Source organism: Cyprinodon variegatus, unplaced genomic scaffold (genome assembly GCF_000732505.1).
Source record: "Cyprinodon variegatus isolate N-32 unplaced genomic scaffold, C_variegatus-1.0 Scaffold217, whole genome shotgun sequence".
NCBI lineage: Eukaryota > Metazoa > Chordata > Actinopteri > Cyprinodontiformes > Cyprinodontidae > Cyprinodon > Cyprinodon variegatus.
In genome coordinates, this window is record NW_015150670.1 from 767679 (window position 1) to 787852 (window position 20174).

At 37.7% G+C, this 20174-nt stretch overlaps 1 protein-coding gene across 4 annotated transcripts; it reads right to left on the bottom strand.

The window, feature by feature from the left end:
* Nucleotides 1-694: 694 nt before the first annotated feature.
* LOC107088394 (neuronal acetylcholine receptor subunit alpha-7-like) lies at nucleotides 695-18644 on the bottom strand. Of its 4 annotated transcripts, none has more exons than XM_015380535.1 (10): nucleotides 18383-18644; nucleotides 14719-14858; nucleotides 10932-10976; nucleotides 10370-10476; nucleotides 9262-9341; nucleotides 8857-9024; nucleotides 8345-8539; nucleotides 7689-7775; nucleotides 7495-7604; nucleotides 695-3817 (listed from the first exon to the last, which is right to left on the bottom strand). In XM_015380535.1, the coding sequence occupies exons 1-10, from the start codon at nucleotides 18432-18434 to the stop codon at nucleotides 2945-2947; spliced, it is 1857 nt and encodes a 618-aa protein (XP_015236021.1). In that variant the 5' UTR covers nucleotides 18435-18644; the 3' UTR covers nucleotides 695-2944. The 4 variants fall into 4 exon arrangements, with proteins under 4 accessions (XP_015236021.1, XP_015236020.1, XP_015236023.1 ...); XM_015380534.1 differs by having other exon boundaries at nucleotides 10370-10479; XM_015380537.1 differs by lacking the exons at nucleotides 9262-9341; nucleotides 18383-18644 and having other exon boundaries at nucleotides 14719-14853.
* Between the last annotated feature and the right edge of the window lie 1530 nt (nucleotides 18645-20174).

Consider the following 20174-nt stretch of genomic DNA (forward strand, 5'->3'; position numbering starts at 1 on the left):
AGTTCTGAAGGCAAAAGGGGGTCGAACACGTTACTAGCATGGTGTACCTAATAAAGTGGCCGGTGAGTGTATATATTCACTGAGGACTGTTGGCCGAGTCTTCTTTGGTGTTGCAACAAGGCAGGAGGTCCCAGTTGAGCTATGGCTACAATGAAGCTTATCACCGTACATAACTGAGTGTAGTGTAAAGCTCTTTGGGGTCCTCAGACATGATAAAGTGCTAATGATTAAATTCTGTATACAGTTTTATTTTAAAGCTGAAATGTAAATTATTCACAATACAACTTTACATAATTACTTTTTATAATTAATTTTTAGGGGGAAGAAAGTATAACAACACATATCTCACAACTACTAAATAAACATTTTATTTTATTCACTTTTATTTGCTTTGTATTTTTAAAATAAGTGAAAAAGTGAAAAGCCCTTTGGGAAACTCCTCCAACTCCCATTGTCATTGTGACACAGCACACACAAGTGAACACTGCACACCATGAAATTGCATTTATGCCTCACCCGTGCAAGGGGGCAGCCCTCAATGGCGCCCCAAGGAGTGCAGTGTGGCGGGACGGTACCATGCTCAGGGTACCTCAGTCATGGAGAACCTTTGGGATCCAAGTCTGACACCTTAACCGCTCACCCACGACTGCCCACCAAATAAGGAATTCGCTCAAACACAATATGTACACTGAAAAGCAAAAGAGCACATAAGCCCAACTGTACTAAAAACAGTAGAATAATTAGATAAATAGGTAAATAAATTAATTGCCAAATCATGTGTTTAAATTATAAAATGTTTTAATTTGATATGACTCATTTTAATTGAATATTTTGAACAGCACTACAGAACTCTTGTTGGAATTACTTGAGCAGGTAGGAAATGGACGTAAACAGTGCTAAAGGCAGTCTCATTTTAACTTATTTCTATAAAAAAAAAAAAATTCTGCAGAATTTTTATTTTGTTGTATAAGAAGCTGAATCTATGAAAAGATGTTTACCCTTGGCTACATGTAACCATTTATATATTCAGTAGGCCTATTAGTAGGATCCCTAACATATGTCATTAAAACCCTGTTATTGTTATGCATGTACACAGAATTTAAGAAAAACAATGCCATACATAAGATTATGCATAGTGAAACAGAATGAAATAAAGAATGTGTGGAAAAACACGAACAAACATACTAAAATCTGTCAATATTAAAAAAAAGAATCAACATCCTTTTAGTACTACTTAATATCCACTACTTTCAGTCTTCAGTATAAAAAGGTTCAGGTAAAGGCCATCATTACAAGAAGCATGCTATAATAGGGAAAACAGAATAGCTCTCATAAAACCCCTTCAGAACTATGCTATTACTTGCTGAAAAATGTGATGGCATATTTCTAAACATCTGACTACTCTATTGAGCTGAGTTTCAGCCATAATCCAGAAGTCAAAACAAGATAATGTCACCATAACCTAGTATTGGCCAGTTGTCCGTTGCAGGCTTTATTATAGAAGAATCAAAAGATTAACAAAAAGAGTTGTACAACAACAAAGAAAAGAAAATCACAGATAATTTCAGAAGTATTTTTTTTCATGAGCATAATATGTAATTCAGTCAACTGCATATCCCCCTGGTCTCCCTCAGTGTAAGGTCTTTGCTTCTAAAAAAACAAAAACAAAAAAGTTGTATCCCAATTGATTTTTGCTGCACAATTTTTAGACAAGACAGTGAAGTACAGCATTGAGAAAAACTGATCAGATTAAGAAAATCAACAAACTACATTTGGAGAAGAGATGGCATTTTACATCAGTCCCAAAGCATCACACCATTGAACCAATTATTTACAGGGAACACCATTGGTTGGTTTCACAGTGACAAAATAAAGCTTCTGGAATGGTCTGGTCTATTGTTTGGCTTGAAGCAAATAGAAGAGTTTCCCAGATCCTTTACATTTTAAAGGACAGTTTATTTGGAATAAGTGGTCATATACACACCTTTAAAAATCATTCAAGTAGTTGCAAAATTCAAAGGATGTCAGCTCTTCTTACCAGAAATCATGTTTGCAGTACAAAATTACTTCAGCTGGCCATAGCATGCTTTTCTTTTTTGTAGAGATTAATGAAATTGAGGGCTTTTGTTTTAGTAGAAAAGCTGAACCTATATAATTAATTGTCTCTTTGCAAGTTGTCCCTGGCTCTTGCATAACTCTGTAATGGAGTGGTCATGGCATATAAGCACCGGACCTACTTTCTTTACTGAGAAAAATGTTGATGACTTTAGTAGTTTATTTAATTGCTATCCCATGACACATTTTAAGAATAATCTAGGCAGTAGAGTTTTTTTTAAATGTCCTAAACAATCCCAGATGCAGAGAAATGCTCCTCAGTCTCTGCAGTTTGATGGAAGTTATACAGGTTTGCCATCCTAATGAGTCAAAGCTTTGTTGTTTATCAGGATATGTTGCATTGTTGGCTTTAAGTGATGAAAGGCTGATTGCCATGTTTAGCTAGTTAGTATGATGAGTAAGGGCTGTGAAGGCTGTTGTTTGCAAGCCTTGACACAGAAAGTGAATCAAGATCTCCAGAAAGAGAAAAGCCCTGTAAGAAAACTGGCAAACCAACAGCATAATTTCACAGTCTATAGTCTATATTTGAACACACAGGAAAAAAACATAGCTTAAAACTGAGCATTATCTTTCAAAGACTATATTTACAAATTAAATCAAGCCACATATAATTATTTTTAGATATGCAACGCATTAAGTTCTGTTCATAGTTTTTCTTATTAAAGGTAATTTCCTCATCAAATGCTTAACAACCCAATGTCAGCAGGAAGGTGTGAATATGTTCCATGAGAAAATGAACTGTAAAGTTTCTGAGTCCTTTCCAGCTTTAAAATCTAAATTGTGCTTCCATCAGTGTCTATTTCCACTTTCAGACTCGTATTTTGGGCACTCAGAGAAAATCTTTTGAAAGTGCTATTCCAAAGTTAGGGGCAGCCATCAGGATAGCAATGGTGCAAATGATGTTAAAAACACTAAATCCAACCAGGCACAGGCGGTCAATGACAGCAGCTGCAAACTGCCACTGCTCCGCTAGACTCAACTGACGATCCTGCTCACGAACACGTTCTACCAAGAATTGCACCTCATTTAGAAGAGCCTGTAGCTGGTTTTCCACAGCGACAGATTGAATCATCCCGCTGTGGCTCTGTAGCGCAGCTGCTCTCCCACCCCCAGGCTCTAAGCCACAGGGTCCATTAACTGTTCCTGTGCGCTCAGGATCTGGAGATACTGGAGTTTCCAGTGGGGGGCCTCCAAACTTTGAAGAATAAAGGTGTTGATTTCTTGATATATCTGCAATCGTTCCTTCCCCACCTCCTCCCAGTGCAACACCTTCGTCTCCTTCTCCTCCTCCGGCTGGTCCTCTGTTAGCCCTCCCATTGCTTGTAGTTCGGCACCTCTGGATGGGTTCCATGTCAGCAGTTGACTGGAAGGTTTGAAAACCCATGTAAGGTAGATGACCATTGGGCTGAGGTGGTGGATAGGAGCTTGCATTTGGCTGGATATTTGCCTGCGAATTTGGGCGGTGAGGAATTTGGTGGGACAGAGGGTGGCTGAATTGAGCTAGGCTTGCCGGCAGGGAGCTTAGACTCTGCGGCAAGATGGAAGGAGCGGGAATGGGGATGCTTGTGGTGGTGGTGGTCGGAGAAGACAGGGTCTTGCTGTGAGAGTCTGCTTGGCTGCTGGAAATAGTGGGTTCTGCTCCCTCTCCTGGTCGCTTCATGCGCAGGAACCAAGGAACCCACTGTAGCAGGACCAAATGCACCTGACAGTTAATGACAGAAGAAGACAATCAGAACATCGGCGATTAACATGTAGTCACATAGCAACCACAACTCTGAACATGTTCCTAAGTCCACTGCAGGTGGTAAAATTGACTTAAATGTACATTGACTGTATTCAGCAATGGTTCTTGTTTACATTGTTCTGAGTGAGCAACTGGTTGGCGGGTTGGAAAAAGCAGTTGCTCACTGCCCTGATGACAGACCACTTGGCCCACATCCAAAACCAGCACTGTAGCTTTTTGAGAAACATTTAGTATGCTCACTTTTGTTTTGTAGAAATTAACAAAACAGAGAAGATGTGGTAAAACGTGCGGGCTCCCCAACTGGATGGATTTTATTTGCCAGTTATTGCTTTTAAGGAGGGCTATAATATTTTGAATTTAAAAGCAGAAAATAGAACATCAAGAATCTTTAGTCAGCTGTTATGAGTTCTTTATTATTGCTGCCTTGGCAGGCACTGTGAAATAGAATAATTGACAAGGCTAAAAAGTGTTTTCAAGTGACAATTTCAAGAGTCTTTAATATAATTAAGAAATGGCAATTAAAAGGAATGATGGGATCAAAGAGCAAAAGCCCTTCACAAGAGAGCTGCTACTATAGAATAAGGCAAATTAAACACTTTCAGTTTACTTGAAAAAATACATATAATGATCCCTTATATTTTCAGTAACTACTGAACCTAAGCAAGTATTAAAAAGTTTCACATATATATGTTAACAAAAATAGAGCATTGTGAAGTTTAAGGAAAATAGATAATGATTATTTTTTTTTTTGCTTATTCATTTTTTATTTTATCTAAAAAAACAAAAAAATTTGAATAATTTCTCACTTACTTTAACACTCCCAAATAAAATCCAATGCAACTGAGATTTAAAATCAGTATCTCAACCTTTGCACACCTGACAAAACCGTGTAACCAGTGTAATTAATAAGAGGCTGCAGAGATCCACAGCCTAGCAAGCAGAATATGCTGAAACAATGGTTAGCCTAGCCTAACAGAAAAAGTCATAATTATTAAAAGAAAATGTTATTATTAAAAGAAATCCAAAACAAGTCTTGCTAGAAGTTTGTCACAAGTCATATAGAAGGAGGGGCTCTGGTCAGATACGATTTAAATTGAACTGCCAGTGGGTAACCGCCAGATCCCTGAAAGCCATTTGTGTGAGTAGACCATCCAGCAATTCTTATTTTAACCTCCTGATATCTCCCTGTCTGGTTCCTGTTTTATCCTGCCCGTCTTGCTCCTGTCAGATACAATGCATCTCCAACACCCCTGAGTGGTTCTTGGCCACTTATCCTTTTCTCCCCCTCTCAGTGATTCCAGTTGCAGCCTGTTCCTGCAACCCCATTTTATTCTTCTTTGAACGCTTACTACTTGTGTCAGCTGAATTATTGGGTCTCCATATTTTGTCCAGGCATTAAAAGAGTTTGCGTGTATTAAAGCATGTGAATAGCTGATTTACAAAGCAGTTGATAATAAAAAATTGTCTTTAAAGTAAGCAGAACAGCAGGTGCAAACTGTTTCGCATGACTAACCCTATACATTTATGAGTATTACCAAAAAAATATATGAAGTCACCACCTAGAATTGACTAAGCCAATGGATACGAGCCTTCCATTAGATAATTACTGCATGGGTGATTATGATTCAGCTGGCAAGTAAATTAATGCAAACTGGTGCAATGAGACTTCTAATTGATTAAACAACCATATTGAACAATGCATCCCACGGTCATGGAAAAGATGTCAGTCGGCTTCTGAAAGGTCCAATCATTGGCATGCTTCAATCGCAGAATATATCTAAGGGGATTGCAAAAACAGTGGAAAATTGGGTTAAGAGCTGTCTTACGCATTATTTAAAAAAATTGAAAAAGAGTGGGTACCCTTTGTCTGTAAGATTGTTTTTTTTAGGCTCTAGTGGCTTAATTTAAATTCTTTAAAGTAGGCAGATAGAAAATAGGATAACCATGATGACAGCCACATCGAGGACCAGAGCCTCAGCACATGGGTTACTTGATTAAACCCTGCACCACCACCGCACTCATCGTCTTTAGGGAGAAAAAAATGTGGCTGGAAAAAAGATCCTGAAGGGTCATTATAGGCGATCACTTAAAATTCTGGAATTTAATAGAAGAAAAAGAATAAAACTCTTGAATATGTTCAATATTGAAAGTAAGAGTATTTCCACACACAATGCAATCAGAACTCAATGGATTGGGATTGGAACAGCTATGCAGCCTTAAGAAAACCACTAATCAGTTAGACTAACAGGAAGAAAGGGACTTTAATTGCTAAGGGGCATAAAGATTAGACTCTGGAGAAATGGAAGAAGGTCATATGATCCGAGTCCAGTTTTACCCTGTTGCATGGTGGTTGGTACATCAGGGTAAGAGGAAGTAAAGCACCCATCATAGTGCCTACTGTACACACCTATTGTGGCAGTGCTATTATCTGATGTTTCTATAGTTGATCAAGTCTAGGTTCAGCAACACTATTTTCTAACATAATTAGATCAGCTGACAACCAGTTAAATCCATCAATGGGTTTTCTCTTCTATCATGGCATTGGCATATTCCAAGATAACAATGTCAGGATTCATTGTAAATTGTTTAAGTGGTTCAGAGAGCATGAGACATAATTTTTCAAACAGGGATTGGCTACCTTAATGCTACTGAGAATCTTTATGATGTGCTGGAGTAGGCTTTATGCAGCGGCATTTGACATGTGGGATGGGATACACTGACTAGAAGATGAAAGACTAAAGTCTGGTTTACCATCCACATGTGGCTTTTCTCTCCATCCCCTGCAGCTCATAATGCCTTTATTTATCTGTTGAGGTTCTCACTTTGGGGCAAACACTTTAAAAGCATCTATCAAATTTTAGTGAAAAAATATCAGTAAATGTTTGCTGTTATCAATGCTAAAGGCAGTCTAACAAAAGCTTTATAGAAAACCTCATCATGACACCTAGGGACCTCTGTGATTTTTTTTTTCCCGCCTGACTATTAGTGGGAAAAAGACATCTGACCATACTGCACAGACTTAGGCAGAAATTTGTATGAACTTTTGGGCTATTTTTATGCAATTAAGCCAGGACCATGACTAGATTAAATACAGTAGATCATTCATAAAAAATAAAATGTAATATTAACAGCCATCGGAGAGCAACTATCACAGAGCCTATAAAGGGATGCATAACTCTGTGTGTTGCTTCTGTCAGAAGGATTTAGGGGAGCAGCTGACAAAGTCAGCTTTTTCAGGATTTATGACAGGCATTTAATCTTAAAATTAAATTTTTTTTTTTTTTTGCCTTTTTAAAACTTTTTGTTTCCCCGTAGATTTACCCCATTTTACTTGCAGTTGTGAATATGGATTAAAAAAAAATTCCACAAAGTATCGACACATAGACAGTAAATACTGATGTAGAAAAAGGAAGAAATTATTTAAGAGTTTGTTTTTTTTTGGTTTCGGGGGCTCACAAAACTTTACTAGAATAAAAGGTAAGCCAATTTAGCCAATATAGAAAGAGCATATATCACTTTTAACTTTCCCTGGGAAATCTTTAATACTTTCTACAGTAACAAAATATATGGAAAAGTAAATCTCTGCCCTGCTCTGTAGACACCCATCTAATGAGCTGACGGTGTAAAGAACTCACCCAGCGTGGCATATGTCCACTGTTTAGACTGTGGTGATGGAACTGGAGGACAATGACTGTGGCTACCACTGACATTCCAACAATTACCATGGTGCTAGCAAAGTACTGACCTAAAACACACATATTGGTTATCAAAAAGGATGACAACTTCCAGATATAAGTCATTTGTAAGCACAAAGAAAGAAACAACTAACCAATCAGTGGTACAGAATCGGAAGTGGCGGGCATAATCTCTGCAACCATCAGCATGAAGACAGTTAGAGAAAGCAGAACAGTGATGCCTGAAGGGAGACAGGACACCAGGGAGTCATGGAGTGAGAAAATCAAAGAAAAGATTGTCTTCTAAGTATGGGGGTGCAGGAGTCCAACACAGTGAATAATGTATGATGTGTTTGACTTCCTGCCTTAGTAACCCATCTTTCTAACACTTAAAAGATCATAGTTTATCATCATTTAAAGAGCTACACCTTTGTAGGCATTTAAATGTAGACATGCCAATATCTTAGTAGGTGTGCAGTTTTGTAAAACCACATTAGTATTTTCTAACATGTTGTCTAGGTAGTATTTTAACTTCTGAACACACAAAATTTATATTATTTGAAATGTATATTATTTAAACTTATTTTGGGGTATGACATTAGATAAGGTTTTATGAACCGCTCTTTGACTCTTTTAATTATTAAAACTATAATTTTTCCTTTCACAATTGAACTAAACTGACACATCAAATCCCAGTAGAAGCTTTGTTGTTTCAAAGTGGCAAAAGCACATGGATATGGACAAGAGTCTGGTTATGCATAGTATATATCTATTTTCTTGCAGACATTATGTCTGTTTCCTTTCATCTCACCAAGACTGATCTTCTCCCCCGAGTTGGCCGGGAGCAGAAACACCACCAGGGTCATGGAGGAGAGGAGCACACATGGGATGAGCAGGTTTAGAGCATAGAATAGGGTTCTCCTTCGTAGCGTCACTACGAAGGTAACATCTGGGTATGGCTCTGCACAGCAGTCATAGAAAACCTCATTACGACCCCCAGGGACCTCTGAGAAGACAGGGAAATAAAAAGATGCGGCAAAGGATTTATATTGTTCTGCAGTAGAACGTGACTGATGTAACTAATAAAATGTTTTGAGTTTGACTGTGCAGTTATAGGAAAGGCATGAGGAAAAATGTAGCAGCGGATCAGAATTTATCATAAATATAGCTGCATATAATTTTTTATAGAAAATGTTTTGGATGAATCACAATAAAAATATTAGGTTTTTTTTTTAAGTAAACAAGGAACCATGAAAAGATGCTTTGAATTCTGACAGGTTTCATTTATCTGGGATTTCCAGCAGAGTTTTCATGCATTCATACCCATAAGGTCCCACTCTCCATTCGGCATGTATCCGGACACATCTGCTTCTTTCATTTGAATGTCCAGCAGCCAGCCGTCAAAAGTCCATGAGCCGAACTTTAGCTCACAGCGCTGGATGTCAAATGGAAACCATCTCACATCCACATTGCAAGTGCTAACGAATATGCCTTAAAATCCAGAAATAAGGAGAATTTATTTCCAGTGAAGCAACATCCCCCAGTATGTGACACAAAGTAGATTAGATTAATAATTAACTATGGCAGTCATGTGGAAGGAGGGGAAAATTATGAATATCTGAACGCAGCAGACTTTGTTCTAATTTAATTTTGTGCAGGATGAGTACACTTTCTAAATGAATAAACAAGTCAGGTTTAAATTAGGAGGCTTCAGCTCTGAAGACGTACCTGGAGGCAGATACTCACAGAAGCCACTGGAGTTAACCAGCACATTGGTCTTGAAGGTAGCATCAAATTTATCGTGAGCGCTGAATAAAGACAGTAAAGCGATAAAAGTTTCAGCTGCAACCGCTGTAAGGATATTATTTGAATTAACACCTAAATCTGAACACACATCCTTAGTGCTGTAAAATGGAGCTAGTTTAGGAAATACGGGTCCAGTTTAAAGTTGATTAAAGAGGATTTGAACGACAAAAGTATGGTTCAATAAACCACTTGCTTATGTTAAATTAATGTGCATTTATCTACGGGTTTGTAACTTAATTTTTTTATAGTAAAGATAAAGGATGACATTTGTAAATAAATAAAAAGGTAAAAGGTACTTAATCTTTAAAAAAAAAACCGCTTTAATATTTTAGATTGTAGAATAAAAGAAAAACACAGCAAAGCTGAAACTGCAAAAAAACTGAAATCCATCCATCCATTATCTGACACGCTTGTCCCAATTGGGGCGACGCGAGGGGTGCTGGTGCCTATCTCCAGCTGTCAATGGGCGAGAGGTGGGGTACACTCTGGGCAGGTAACCAGTCCATCGCAGAAAACTTAAATCTAAAGAAGTAATTTTTTCTTCAAATAAGGGCTTTTTTTTTTTTAACTGAGGAGCTGAATGAGACCCTTTGCTCATGGAACAAAATAATATCCATTTAAAATAAGAAAACGATTGCATTGTCATATTTCAAGTGCATGTTATCTATTTATCTTTTTTAAGATCAAAAATACTAATTCCAGTGGCAAATCATCTTATTTAATTACTCAAATTAAGGGTAATTGCACTTGATTTAAGAAATTTTACCTTATTTCTAGATGTTTTTGCAATGTAAGCATTTCTAAGTCTAGAATTGAATCTGACTAGGATGCTTTTTCTTATAGAAAATACTCATGAGGACCCCAAAAATCCCCCGTACTATTTAGATGTTTATCTTTATGATAATAGATTAAGGAAGGAATAATGGAGATTTTAAAAAGCACATTCTCTTGTTTTTTTCAGACGTGGATAAGAATAAACCAATTTCCAGGAAATGCTAAATGGGTTTGTGTGTTTGTATGAGTCACTCACCTGTTATAGAGCAAAATGTCAGGAGTCCAGACCTGGTCAGGGGTAAAACGAAGGTTCTTGACTCCAGGATACTCTGACTGATTCCACTGGAGATAGTGGTCATACCACTGCTATGAGACATAAGCAAAGACCTATTTCAACTAATGTAAGAGTAAATCCAATTTACTGTTAAAATATTTTTATAGTGTGAAAACACTGTTTTAAAGTGTGAAAACATAAAAAACAAATATATTCATGTTTTCACACTTTAAAAAGTTTATTTTGTTATACTGTGAGGCACTGTCTTCATTTAAACTAATAAATATGAAGTCTTAGACTGCATAAATTAGGATTTTGAGCTATAAGAATGCAACAGAAATAGATTCATCCTGCTTTCATAACGCAGTGTTTAGGGAAAAAGCAAGAAGCTGTCCTCCTGCTGAGCAAGCCATTACCATTATAATGAAAGCCAAACAGCACCGTGGATCGCACTGAGCATAGTATTGCAATGGCCGACGGCCCGCAAAAAGCTTTCCGCTACACAGATCAATACCACATTATGAATGTTATCTATTATACTCACCATCTGCAGCCAGGCGTTTGTGGTGAGGATCTGATTCTTCTCATCCTTGCATGACACAAAGCAAATAAGATAATAAAGGTTTTTGCAGTTCAAATAAAATAATGTCTTTCTCTTGTATCAGTCTTAAAATGCTGCTGTACTTTTAGTAATTTGTTGTTTTTCCATATTAAAAAGTTGAAGATTGAAAACTATGATTCTGTTGTAATCACTCATATGGTTACAAAGAGAATATCTTAAAGCAATTTTGTGTGAGACACAACCATGCTGACCTAATGTTTACATGTTTTTCAATGAAATGAAGCAGGTTGTGGTGAATATATCCAATTTTTGTCCAACACCCATTTAGGTTATTTTGATAATTATTTGAACAATGAATTCTGTGTCAAAACAACTAAGTTCATCGTGCAGTTTCTAAGATAAGACAATTTCATATCAGTTTTCTTTTAGGGAAACATTTAAAAAAAAAAACTAGTGGATAACAAACAAGCTGATGTAGCTGGGAAACTTCAGATGGACCCTCTTGATATTCAAAATACAGTAGGTAGCTACATCAGTGGAGCTCTGTATATCTACCCAAATAAGATACAAAAAAATGTTGTTCAGTTTGTGGACAAGGGCAAAACATACTAATCATGCTTTCCATGCCACATATGCTAACCAAATGATAACATCAAAATTACAGTGAACCCTCGTTTATCGCGGGGGTTACGTTCCTAAAAGAACCTGCGATAGGTGAAATCCGTGAAGTAGAAACCTTTATTTTTTTACAGTTATTATACAATGAAATACTCCATACAACATTGAAATCAAGGAACAAAAACTTTTTACAGGCCCAAGCATTTGTTTAACATATAAAAGTACGGTATAAACGTTGTTGTTGTCTGTTGTTTTTTTTGTTTGTTTTTTTACAAATAACTACTGTACTGTATTGTAAAATAATATAGTTATCAATTAATAAGTAATAATTTTAATCATCAATACGAAATGAAGCGTTAATATTGCGGGGATCAGCACCACCCCGCCGTGACGGATTGGAACGGGAGAAAATGAAAAATGATTATGAAAAAAAAATACAAAGTACAGCAAGACAAATAGTGACTGACGTGTACAGTACAGTATTTCACTGCTGTTCTGACGGAGCAGCTGCATCCTGATGGCTCTGTGGCGTTTTTTTCTTCTAAAGCCTGCGGTGCAGGTGTGTTTTTTGGAGAGAAGAACATAGTTATCGGTAGTTGTTGTCGCTCTTTTTTCTTCTGGGCCAAAAGATCCTTATAAACCGACATGCCACCATTAATATGTTTGACAGTGAAGTTTAACAATGCATCATGCAAATCCGTGAAGCAGCGCGACCGTGAAAAGTGAACCGCGTTATAGCGAGGGTTCACTGTACACCATAATTCCTTAGGATGGCTGTGATTATGCCACACATATACTGTCAAGGAATCTCTTTGATAGAACTTAAACAGCAACATGAATCAGACTAAAAGATCTAAACACATAGAAAACCCTCATGTTTTTCATGTACAACATTGCTACTGCACAGCTTAGAAACTTTTAGATGTTCGAGCTCGGCCTTTCAGTGTAGTCCCTGTTCTCTAACTGTGACTAACTGTGTGTGCTCTCTTCATCCTCTGACATGGGAGCTGATTCTGAGCTTGTCTGCCTTGCTGTGTGTTTCCTGGACGGTGCTGCATGTGGAGCTGGTTGACAGTGGCCTTTTGTATCTTTGCTTCTTTCTGTATGTCTGTTTCTGTCTCCTTGAACCTCACTCCGCCTCGGCAGAAGGCCGCTCACACTGACTCCGGTTCTGCTGAAGGTCGCTTCCTGTTAAAAGGGAGTTTTCCTCTCCACTGTCGCTACATGCATGCTTGGTGTTAGGGATTGCCAAAGAGTCAATGAGTCGATGCAATCAACTGGTTTTCCTTAAATAAAAAAAATTTCAATCAATCTGACTGTATGATCTGGTTGAAATGTCTCTGCAAAGTACTTTGAGATGATACAGTATGTGTTGATAATTGGTGCTATGTAAATAAACTGAATTGAATTGAATTGAAACACTAATCATTGCCCTGAGAAGCTCTGTTGGTAAAGCTCAAAGGTGGATTTAAGGGGACAAAACTGATCTAAATTAGTTTATTCTTTGGCGTATTTCACACTTGTACAGAGTTCAGTCTCAACAGTCTTCTCAGCTATGATGCTTTAAAGTGGATACATTAATTGTCCAACTGGTTAAGGTCTATGAACCTTTGCTCAGACACTGGCAGCTGAATTCTAATACTTAATACTCTTAGGGTTACTGGGGTTCATCCAGTCTAAAAGTGAGCCATAAGACTGAACAGGTCAAGTCTTATGAATCATAACTGGTTTCAAGGCACAACCTGAAAATGCATGCTGGTGCTAAAGTCTTTACCATTTAGGGGTTAAAACCCATATTCTTTATTCTGTTTTTGAAAGACTATAGCTATCAACAAACCCGCTTCCAATGGGTAACTAAGTGAGAAATCAGGGTTAGAAGAGCTTTGTATTGATGCCCAAAAGACAGCATCCTCTACACATGAGATCAAAAGTGTCTCTTCGAAGTGTGAACACTTCACATAAGAGCATTAATCAAAGCAACACTTCACCAGTAAGTCATTTAGATTAGGGTGGCAAGTGAAATGCAACATGTGGCAGGTTGTTGAGGAAAGGTCAGAGCCACTTAAACTGTTCTCTAACATTAGAAAAAAATTCCTCCGAGCTGAAAAAAATATTACCTCTTTAACTCCACATTTCAGCCATAAAATTTTAACTCCTGCACTGTTTTTTTTCCTGTTAATGATAAGATCATAGTTTTTTTCAGATCATCAAAAAAGTTGTATACGACAGAAGACCAGAATAAACAATAAAGTCAGTTTCAAACATTTCATTTGTTTGATTTCTTATTGTTTTTTGTTTATTTTTGTACATTTTCAGATTGTTTTGACTGTTATCTTGATTGATAATTGATTTTTATGTCTTCCTTATTAAACACAGTCTGATCTCAATTTGACCTCCTAGTTATATTAAGGTATAACAATAATTAGATATTTTCTATATAATGACTTAACAGTTTTTGGTTGTCTTTTTAGTTCATTTGTACCAACAAGTCTAATTGCTGCCTGACCTCTAGAACTCACTTATTTAAAACCTTTCCCACAGTCATAGATGGTAGAGGTGTTGTGATCATCTGAAGTTTTTCCTCAACCATCAGGAATGGACCGTGTGCCAATCATTCATTAGTCATGAATTCTGTTTCCTGGCTGAAAAAAAACCTAAGGAGAATTTACCATCATCCATTTGTGACCTAAAGATGAAGCCTACCTAGGATATCAAGGAAGAGAATAATCTAAGGCACACCAGCAACTGCAACTATAAATTCCAACCACAGAAAAATAAAAAACTAAATATAGGCCTTAAAGTGGTATACTTAAAGTTTAACTGAGATGCTTTGGCATGATTAACAAAATGGTCTTTAAAGATCAAAAACCCTCCATTCTAGATGTGCAGAAACACTTCAAGGGGAATTGCCTCATCGCCAGAGAGCATAAATACGTGTCATTTTATATCAGCAGTCATAAGTTGGACTTTGTGTATAAATGGTTTTCAGATAAGTGATGGGTTGTATGAACTGACAACAGAGGGATCAGTTTGAATACTAGCATTAAATTTTAAAAGGCAACTCAAATCCTTAAAATAATGAACAATATTTAGGAAAAAAAATCCCTGTTTAAAAACATTGGGCTAATATAATAAAACTACTGCGGCATACCACATCCGCGACCTGTATCAGAATGAAGGAGAAGTGAACGATGAGGGGCTGGGAGTCGTTGGCCACCGGTCTTTCCATGGGGTTGTAGTCCCTGAGCAGCTCCTTCAGAAGAAAACGCTGGTGTGGACCCTGCGCCGACTCTAAACAAAGGATGATGGTGTGGGTAAGAGAGTGGGAAATTGGAAGAAATGGCTATCAGATCACAAAATAAAAGGAAAATGAGAAAAGATGGAAAAGTACTGCAACTGTTGTGATTGATCTAAAGCAAGGCGAGCAGGAGGATAATTAGGAAATTAAATTTAGAGGTTAGAAATGTGAGTCTGCCTAAAATATGCACAGGCAGGAAAATATACGAGAAGACAGAAATAGTCCTGCCCTTCTTAATCAATTACAGCTTTGATTGATCACGAGCACCCAGCCAGTCTTCCCTCTTCCGTAAAAACGTCCACTTGGTTTTATCCAGGAAATATTGAAGCCATTAAATAGTGAAACACCCTAGACAGACACAGACAGCACTCACAGCAATGGGGGCTTAAGAAGCGCTTCCTTTTAAGCCTCAAACTACGCCAAAGGCCTTAAAATTGCTGTTGATTCGAACTCTGCTGTTTAATCTCGGTTGATTTGGGGAGACGTGTTATGGGTGGGTGTAAGAGGTGCTCTAAATAGACTCAAAACAACTGCAGAGTGCATGAAATAGTTTTACAATATCTATTCTGCCGCCAGCCCTCAGTGAGAGGGCTCCTGAAAACGGTGTATGATTAATGCAGGTACTGTGGGGTGTCAAATCTATTTTCACTAGCAGAACCTTGAAAACCAGTTTGAGTTCAGGGATAGAAGATCTTTATACAGGTATGCAGTATCTTAGTGTTCGTAATGTCTCACAACGAGTAATTTGGTATGCTTCCCTTTATGTTTCATATTGACAGGACACTCCACATTTATGCTTACACCGTGTTAAGGTGTGTTAGAAGTGTTACAATTCAGTGCTCTTACATTGAAGTATGACCTCATGTTTTTTGGAAAATACAAATCATCAAAAGGGCCAAGAAATAAATCTAACTATAAGAATAGAGATGCACCGATCCGATACCTGGATTGGATATCCGCTCCATTGTTAACTAATTAGCTGGATCATATTTAAGTGATTGGATATTGGATACTTGAAATCCAATCCAGTGTACTTTACATAGTTATAACTGTTATTTCTTTCTTTTTGCTACTTATGTGTTAATAAATAATAGAAAGTACATCTATATAATTGTTTACATGTTACCTTTTTTAACAATATTAATAGCAAGGCTAATGTCTTCACCCAAATGGCAAGATAAATGGTTAATTCCTTCAACAGTTGAATCAGACCATATCGGATATCGGCCGATACACTCAGGTGAGTTAATGTATCGGATTGGATCAGAAAAACTGAAACTATGCATCTCTATATAAGACTGCTAATGCAATTATTGATCTCTATCAGCTTCTACATATGAAAGGGTCAATTGTTGATGCATAGCTATTTCAGTTTATCAGAGTTAAGTGAAATGTACTTGGTTACCCACCTCTTCCTGTTTTGCCACTGTTATTATAATCATGTGACAAATGGGCTGTTTCTTTTTTCACTACCCTAACGGGAAAAAAATTTTTTAGAGCAAGAACTGAAAAACACTTAAAATAACTAAAAAGGGTCAAAGTTCTTCCTTCTACCTTACAAACCTAGGAAGATATTAAAATGGTGGAATAAATCTCCAAAGCTCAGCATTAGGTAATAGCAGAGTTCCAACTGCACATATTTTAGATATGATTTAGGTCTGAACTTTTTCCATAGCCCTTCTAACAAAACAGATTATTTTATCCAAATTTGTAAATATATATCCAACCATCCATCCATCCACCCTTTGCAGCTAGAATAGCTTCAGCTCATCTGAGAAGGCTGTCCACCTGGTTTCGAAGTGTGTTTATGGCAATTGTTAACCATTGTTCCAGAAGCCGATTGTGAGGTCACACTCTGGTGTTGGACATAAGCGCCTGGCTCTCAGTCTCCACTGTAATCCCTCCACACAAAAAAAATTATTAGGCTGAGCTCAGGCCAGTAAAGTTCATCCTCAACATACTTTTCATTCCACGTTTTTATGGAACTTGTGCACTGGTGCAAGAGGGGCCAGCTACAAGCTGCTCCCGCAAAGTTGGGAGCAAGAAACTGTCCAAAATCCAATCTTGATATGCTAAAGCATCCAGTTCCTTTTTACTGGAACTGAGGGGCCAAGCCAAGCTCCTGAAAAACAACCCTACACCATAATAACCCCCCTCCATCAAACTTTACACATAGCACAATGCATTCAGGGAAGTAGTGTTGTCCTGGCAACCCGCAAAACCGAGACTCATTTATCAGATTTCCAGATGGAGAAGTGTGACCCGTCATTCCAGGAGCACGTCCCATTAAAGTTTTGCATTGCACTTAGTGATGCATGGCTTGGATGCAGCTGCTGGACCATGGAAACCCGTTTCAGTTCCCAAACACCTCCATTGTCTTATAATACAACAGACAATTGGCTGAAGAATATTTAAGGGCAAAGAAGTTTAACAACCAGATTTGTTCCATTGGTGGCATCCTATCACAGTTTAACGCTGGAAACCACACAGTTCCTGAGACAGACCCATTCCTTTACAAATGTATGCTTGGTTTTATACAGCTGTTGCCATGGAAGCACCTGATTCTTATATATAAAGTGGCAATAGGGACTCCAGTGACCATAGTCAAATGTTTTTGAGGGGCCAGAATGAGGAACATTAAGTCCTTCCAATCTCTGGCAAACTGACACAGCCCTCGACATGTACTGGCTTGGGCATGGAAACGATCCTGACACGGAAGGTTTTGAGTCCCTACATCACCTCACCATCTCTGCAGATCTTTCACCAGTCCCTTTGTGTATTTCTTGAATTTTCGCCAACTCATGTTATGATCAGTGTAAACCCACAGGATGAGATCTTGTGTGGTGCTCCAGATGAAGGGCGATTATCTTTCAATTCTTACAATTTTTCCGAAATTTAATCTATTCTTTCTAGTCTTGCCCAGGTCTACAACTTTCTTCCTGGTGTCATTCGACAGCTCTTTGTTCTTGGCCATGCTTGATTATGGAGTCTGACTATTTCAGGGCATAGACAGTAGTCTTATATACAGATAATGGGGGCATTAATACAGGTATCATTGGTGAACATCTTCTTAAAGTAAAAGTTACAAGTCAATGAGGTCCTTGTTATACAGTGTTATTTCCTGGATTTTTTTCTCATTGTGTCTCTTATAGATGAAGTAGAACTTTCTTATCTCACTAAGAAGGAGAACTTGCACAATCAGTGTCTCAGTACTTGTTTGCCCCTTTCTGTCTGTCTGTCTGTCTGTCTGTCTGTCTGTCTGTCTGTCTGTCTGTCTGTCTGTCTGATGGAAAAATTGCTCTTCTATGAAAACTACAGGGAAAATGTTAACATATAATAACATGGCTGGTTCATCATGAAAATACATATATTGTCCTTATTCCCACCAATACATACAATGACCCACTTTGTTTCTAACTGAAAGACCTTCCTTTCCAACACAAAAACAAGCATATCATAAGACACTCATACTTGTTCATGCACAGTCCCACTAAAAGCACCAGTTGAAGTCACTCACCTGGGAGCAGAGCCGCCAGTATCAACAGCCAAAAAGCCACCGCTTCCCTCATGCTGCATTCCTCAATATGAGCACTAAAAGAGTTGCAGAGGAGGAAACAGAGATGGAGAGAAAAATCTGGGAAACTGAGGTAAAAATGGGCATCTGTGGAGAAAAAAGGAAGCCTGCTGAAAATAGGTAGAGATTGCTGGCTTGTCAGCACTGGCAGAGCAGAAGAAAACAAGGAGAAAAAGAGAAGGAAGAGGGAGCAGCAGACACAGAGTGGGTGAGACACGCAGTGAAATGAACACTCCAGTAAAGAGGGAGATGCTGTGTGGGAGTCGATCAGATGGAGAGATCGGCAAACCTCAGCCTGTGGTCAAACTCGTACTTAATACTTCTATGAGCTTTCCTTCCTGCAGACTTAATGACAAACACCTATCTGTAGCTGACTGTCAGTCATTCTTATATCCTTATTCCCAAATTCATTATTTTCTATACTGCCTAACTTTTCTCAGTTACCATTTAGATAATATTTTATGCAAAAAAAAAAAAAGATTTTCTCTTTATCTTCAACAGATTCTTGAATTAATTTAATGACATTTTTTTCTCTTTTTTTGCTGCTTTCTTATATTTACTGCAGCCATCTAGGATAACAAGCAGTGAGTGGTAATTACATCTCTTTAGAACAAGATTGAACTGACATCTCAACATTCACAATGCAATGCTGACACCAACTGGTTTAGACACTTAATACATCGAAGATATCTGCGGTTCACTTTGCTGAAAGATTGTTGGGGTCCTTTTATTGGAATAAAAAATAAGAACACTTAAAAAATTTCATGACAGACCTAGATTTTTTTAATGCACTTCATAATTAACTGTAGGATTTTTTCCCAAAAGGATTGTGGTGACTTGCTTACCATCAAATTGATAAAATCTTCTCTAAATTTACTCTTTAGATATGCTGTCAAGTAAAAAGCATTCCACTTTGCTGAGGAGTTTTGTGTTTAAGAGTATAAAAGGAAAAATCTTATTATTATTATTACACACTGCAAAACCTAGATGAGAACCTGCAAAAGTGTGCAACTTGTTCAAAATGGAGAGCTTATTTCTAAAAAGCAAGTATTCATGTCAATAAATGTGTCATTGTTATCCTGGTGTAAGTCCTCGTGTTTTTTATGAACAATATTGTCAAATGAATGTATAATTTTGTCTTTGCAATAGTTTACTCTTTAAATGTTTTACATTGAAAAATGTCAAATCTTAATGTAACAATGTGAAAATGCCCATAACAGCAGTATATACCTACACAGCCATTCAAAACTATAGTAAAGTCACATTACTGTATGTAACGACTTACTGTGTGCAAGACAAATACTTCCTCCTTTTGATTACATTTATGCATGCACTCTTTGCAGTTCAAATCTGCACACAGCATTGTGCAAAAGAACAAAGTGCAACCTCATTTACAACAAACATTAACAGCCTTTGGGTATAACTGTGCACAAATGTAAGCCACATCAGATTAAAGTGCATATTGGAAATGAAAATACGACATACATCATCTATGCATGTATAGATATTCCTCTCTCTCTGGCCATATAGTTTTATTACATCACAGTGAATATCATCTCTTGCAATGCAGCAAGAAAAGCATCTTCTTGAGTGGCAGATCCACCCTCTGCAGGACCCTGCAGTGATGTCATCACATGCAGCACGTTGCTGGCAGGGCCATTTGGGTATGTGGATGCAGGTCATTTAGCTTCCACCTCTAGGAGGAGGATAACTCTATTGGATTTACCAGTAGTGA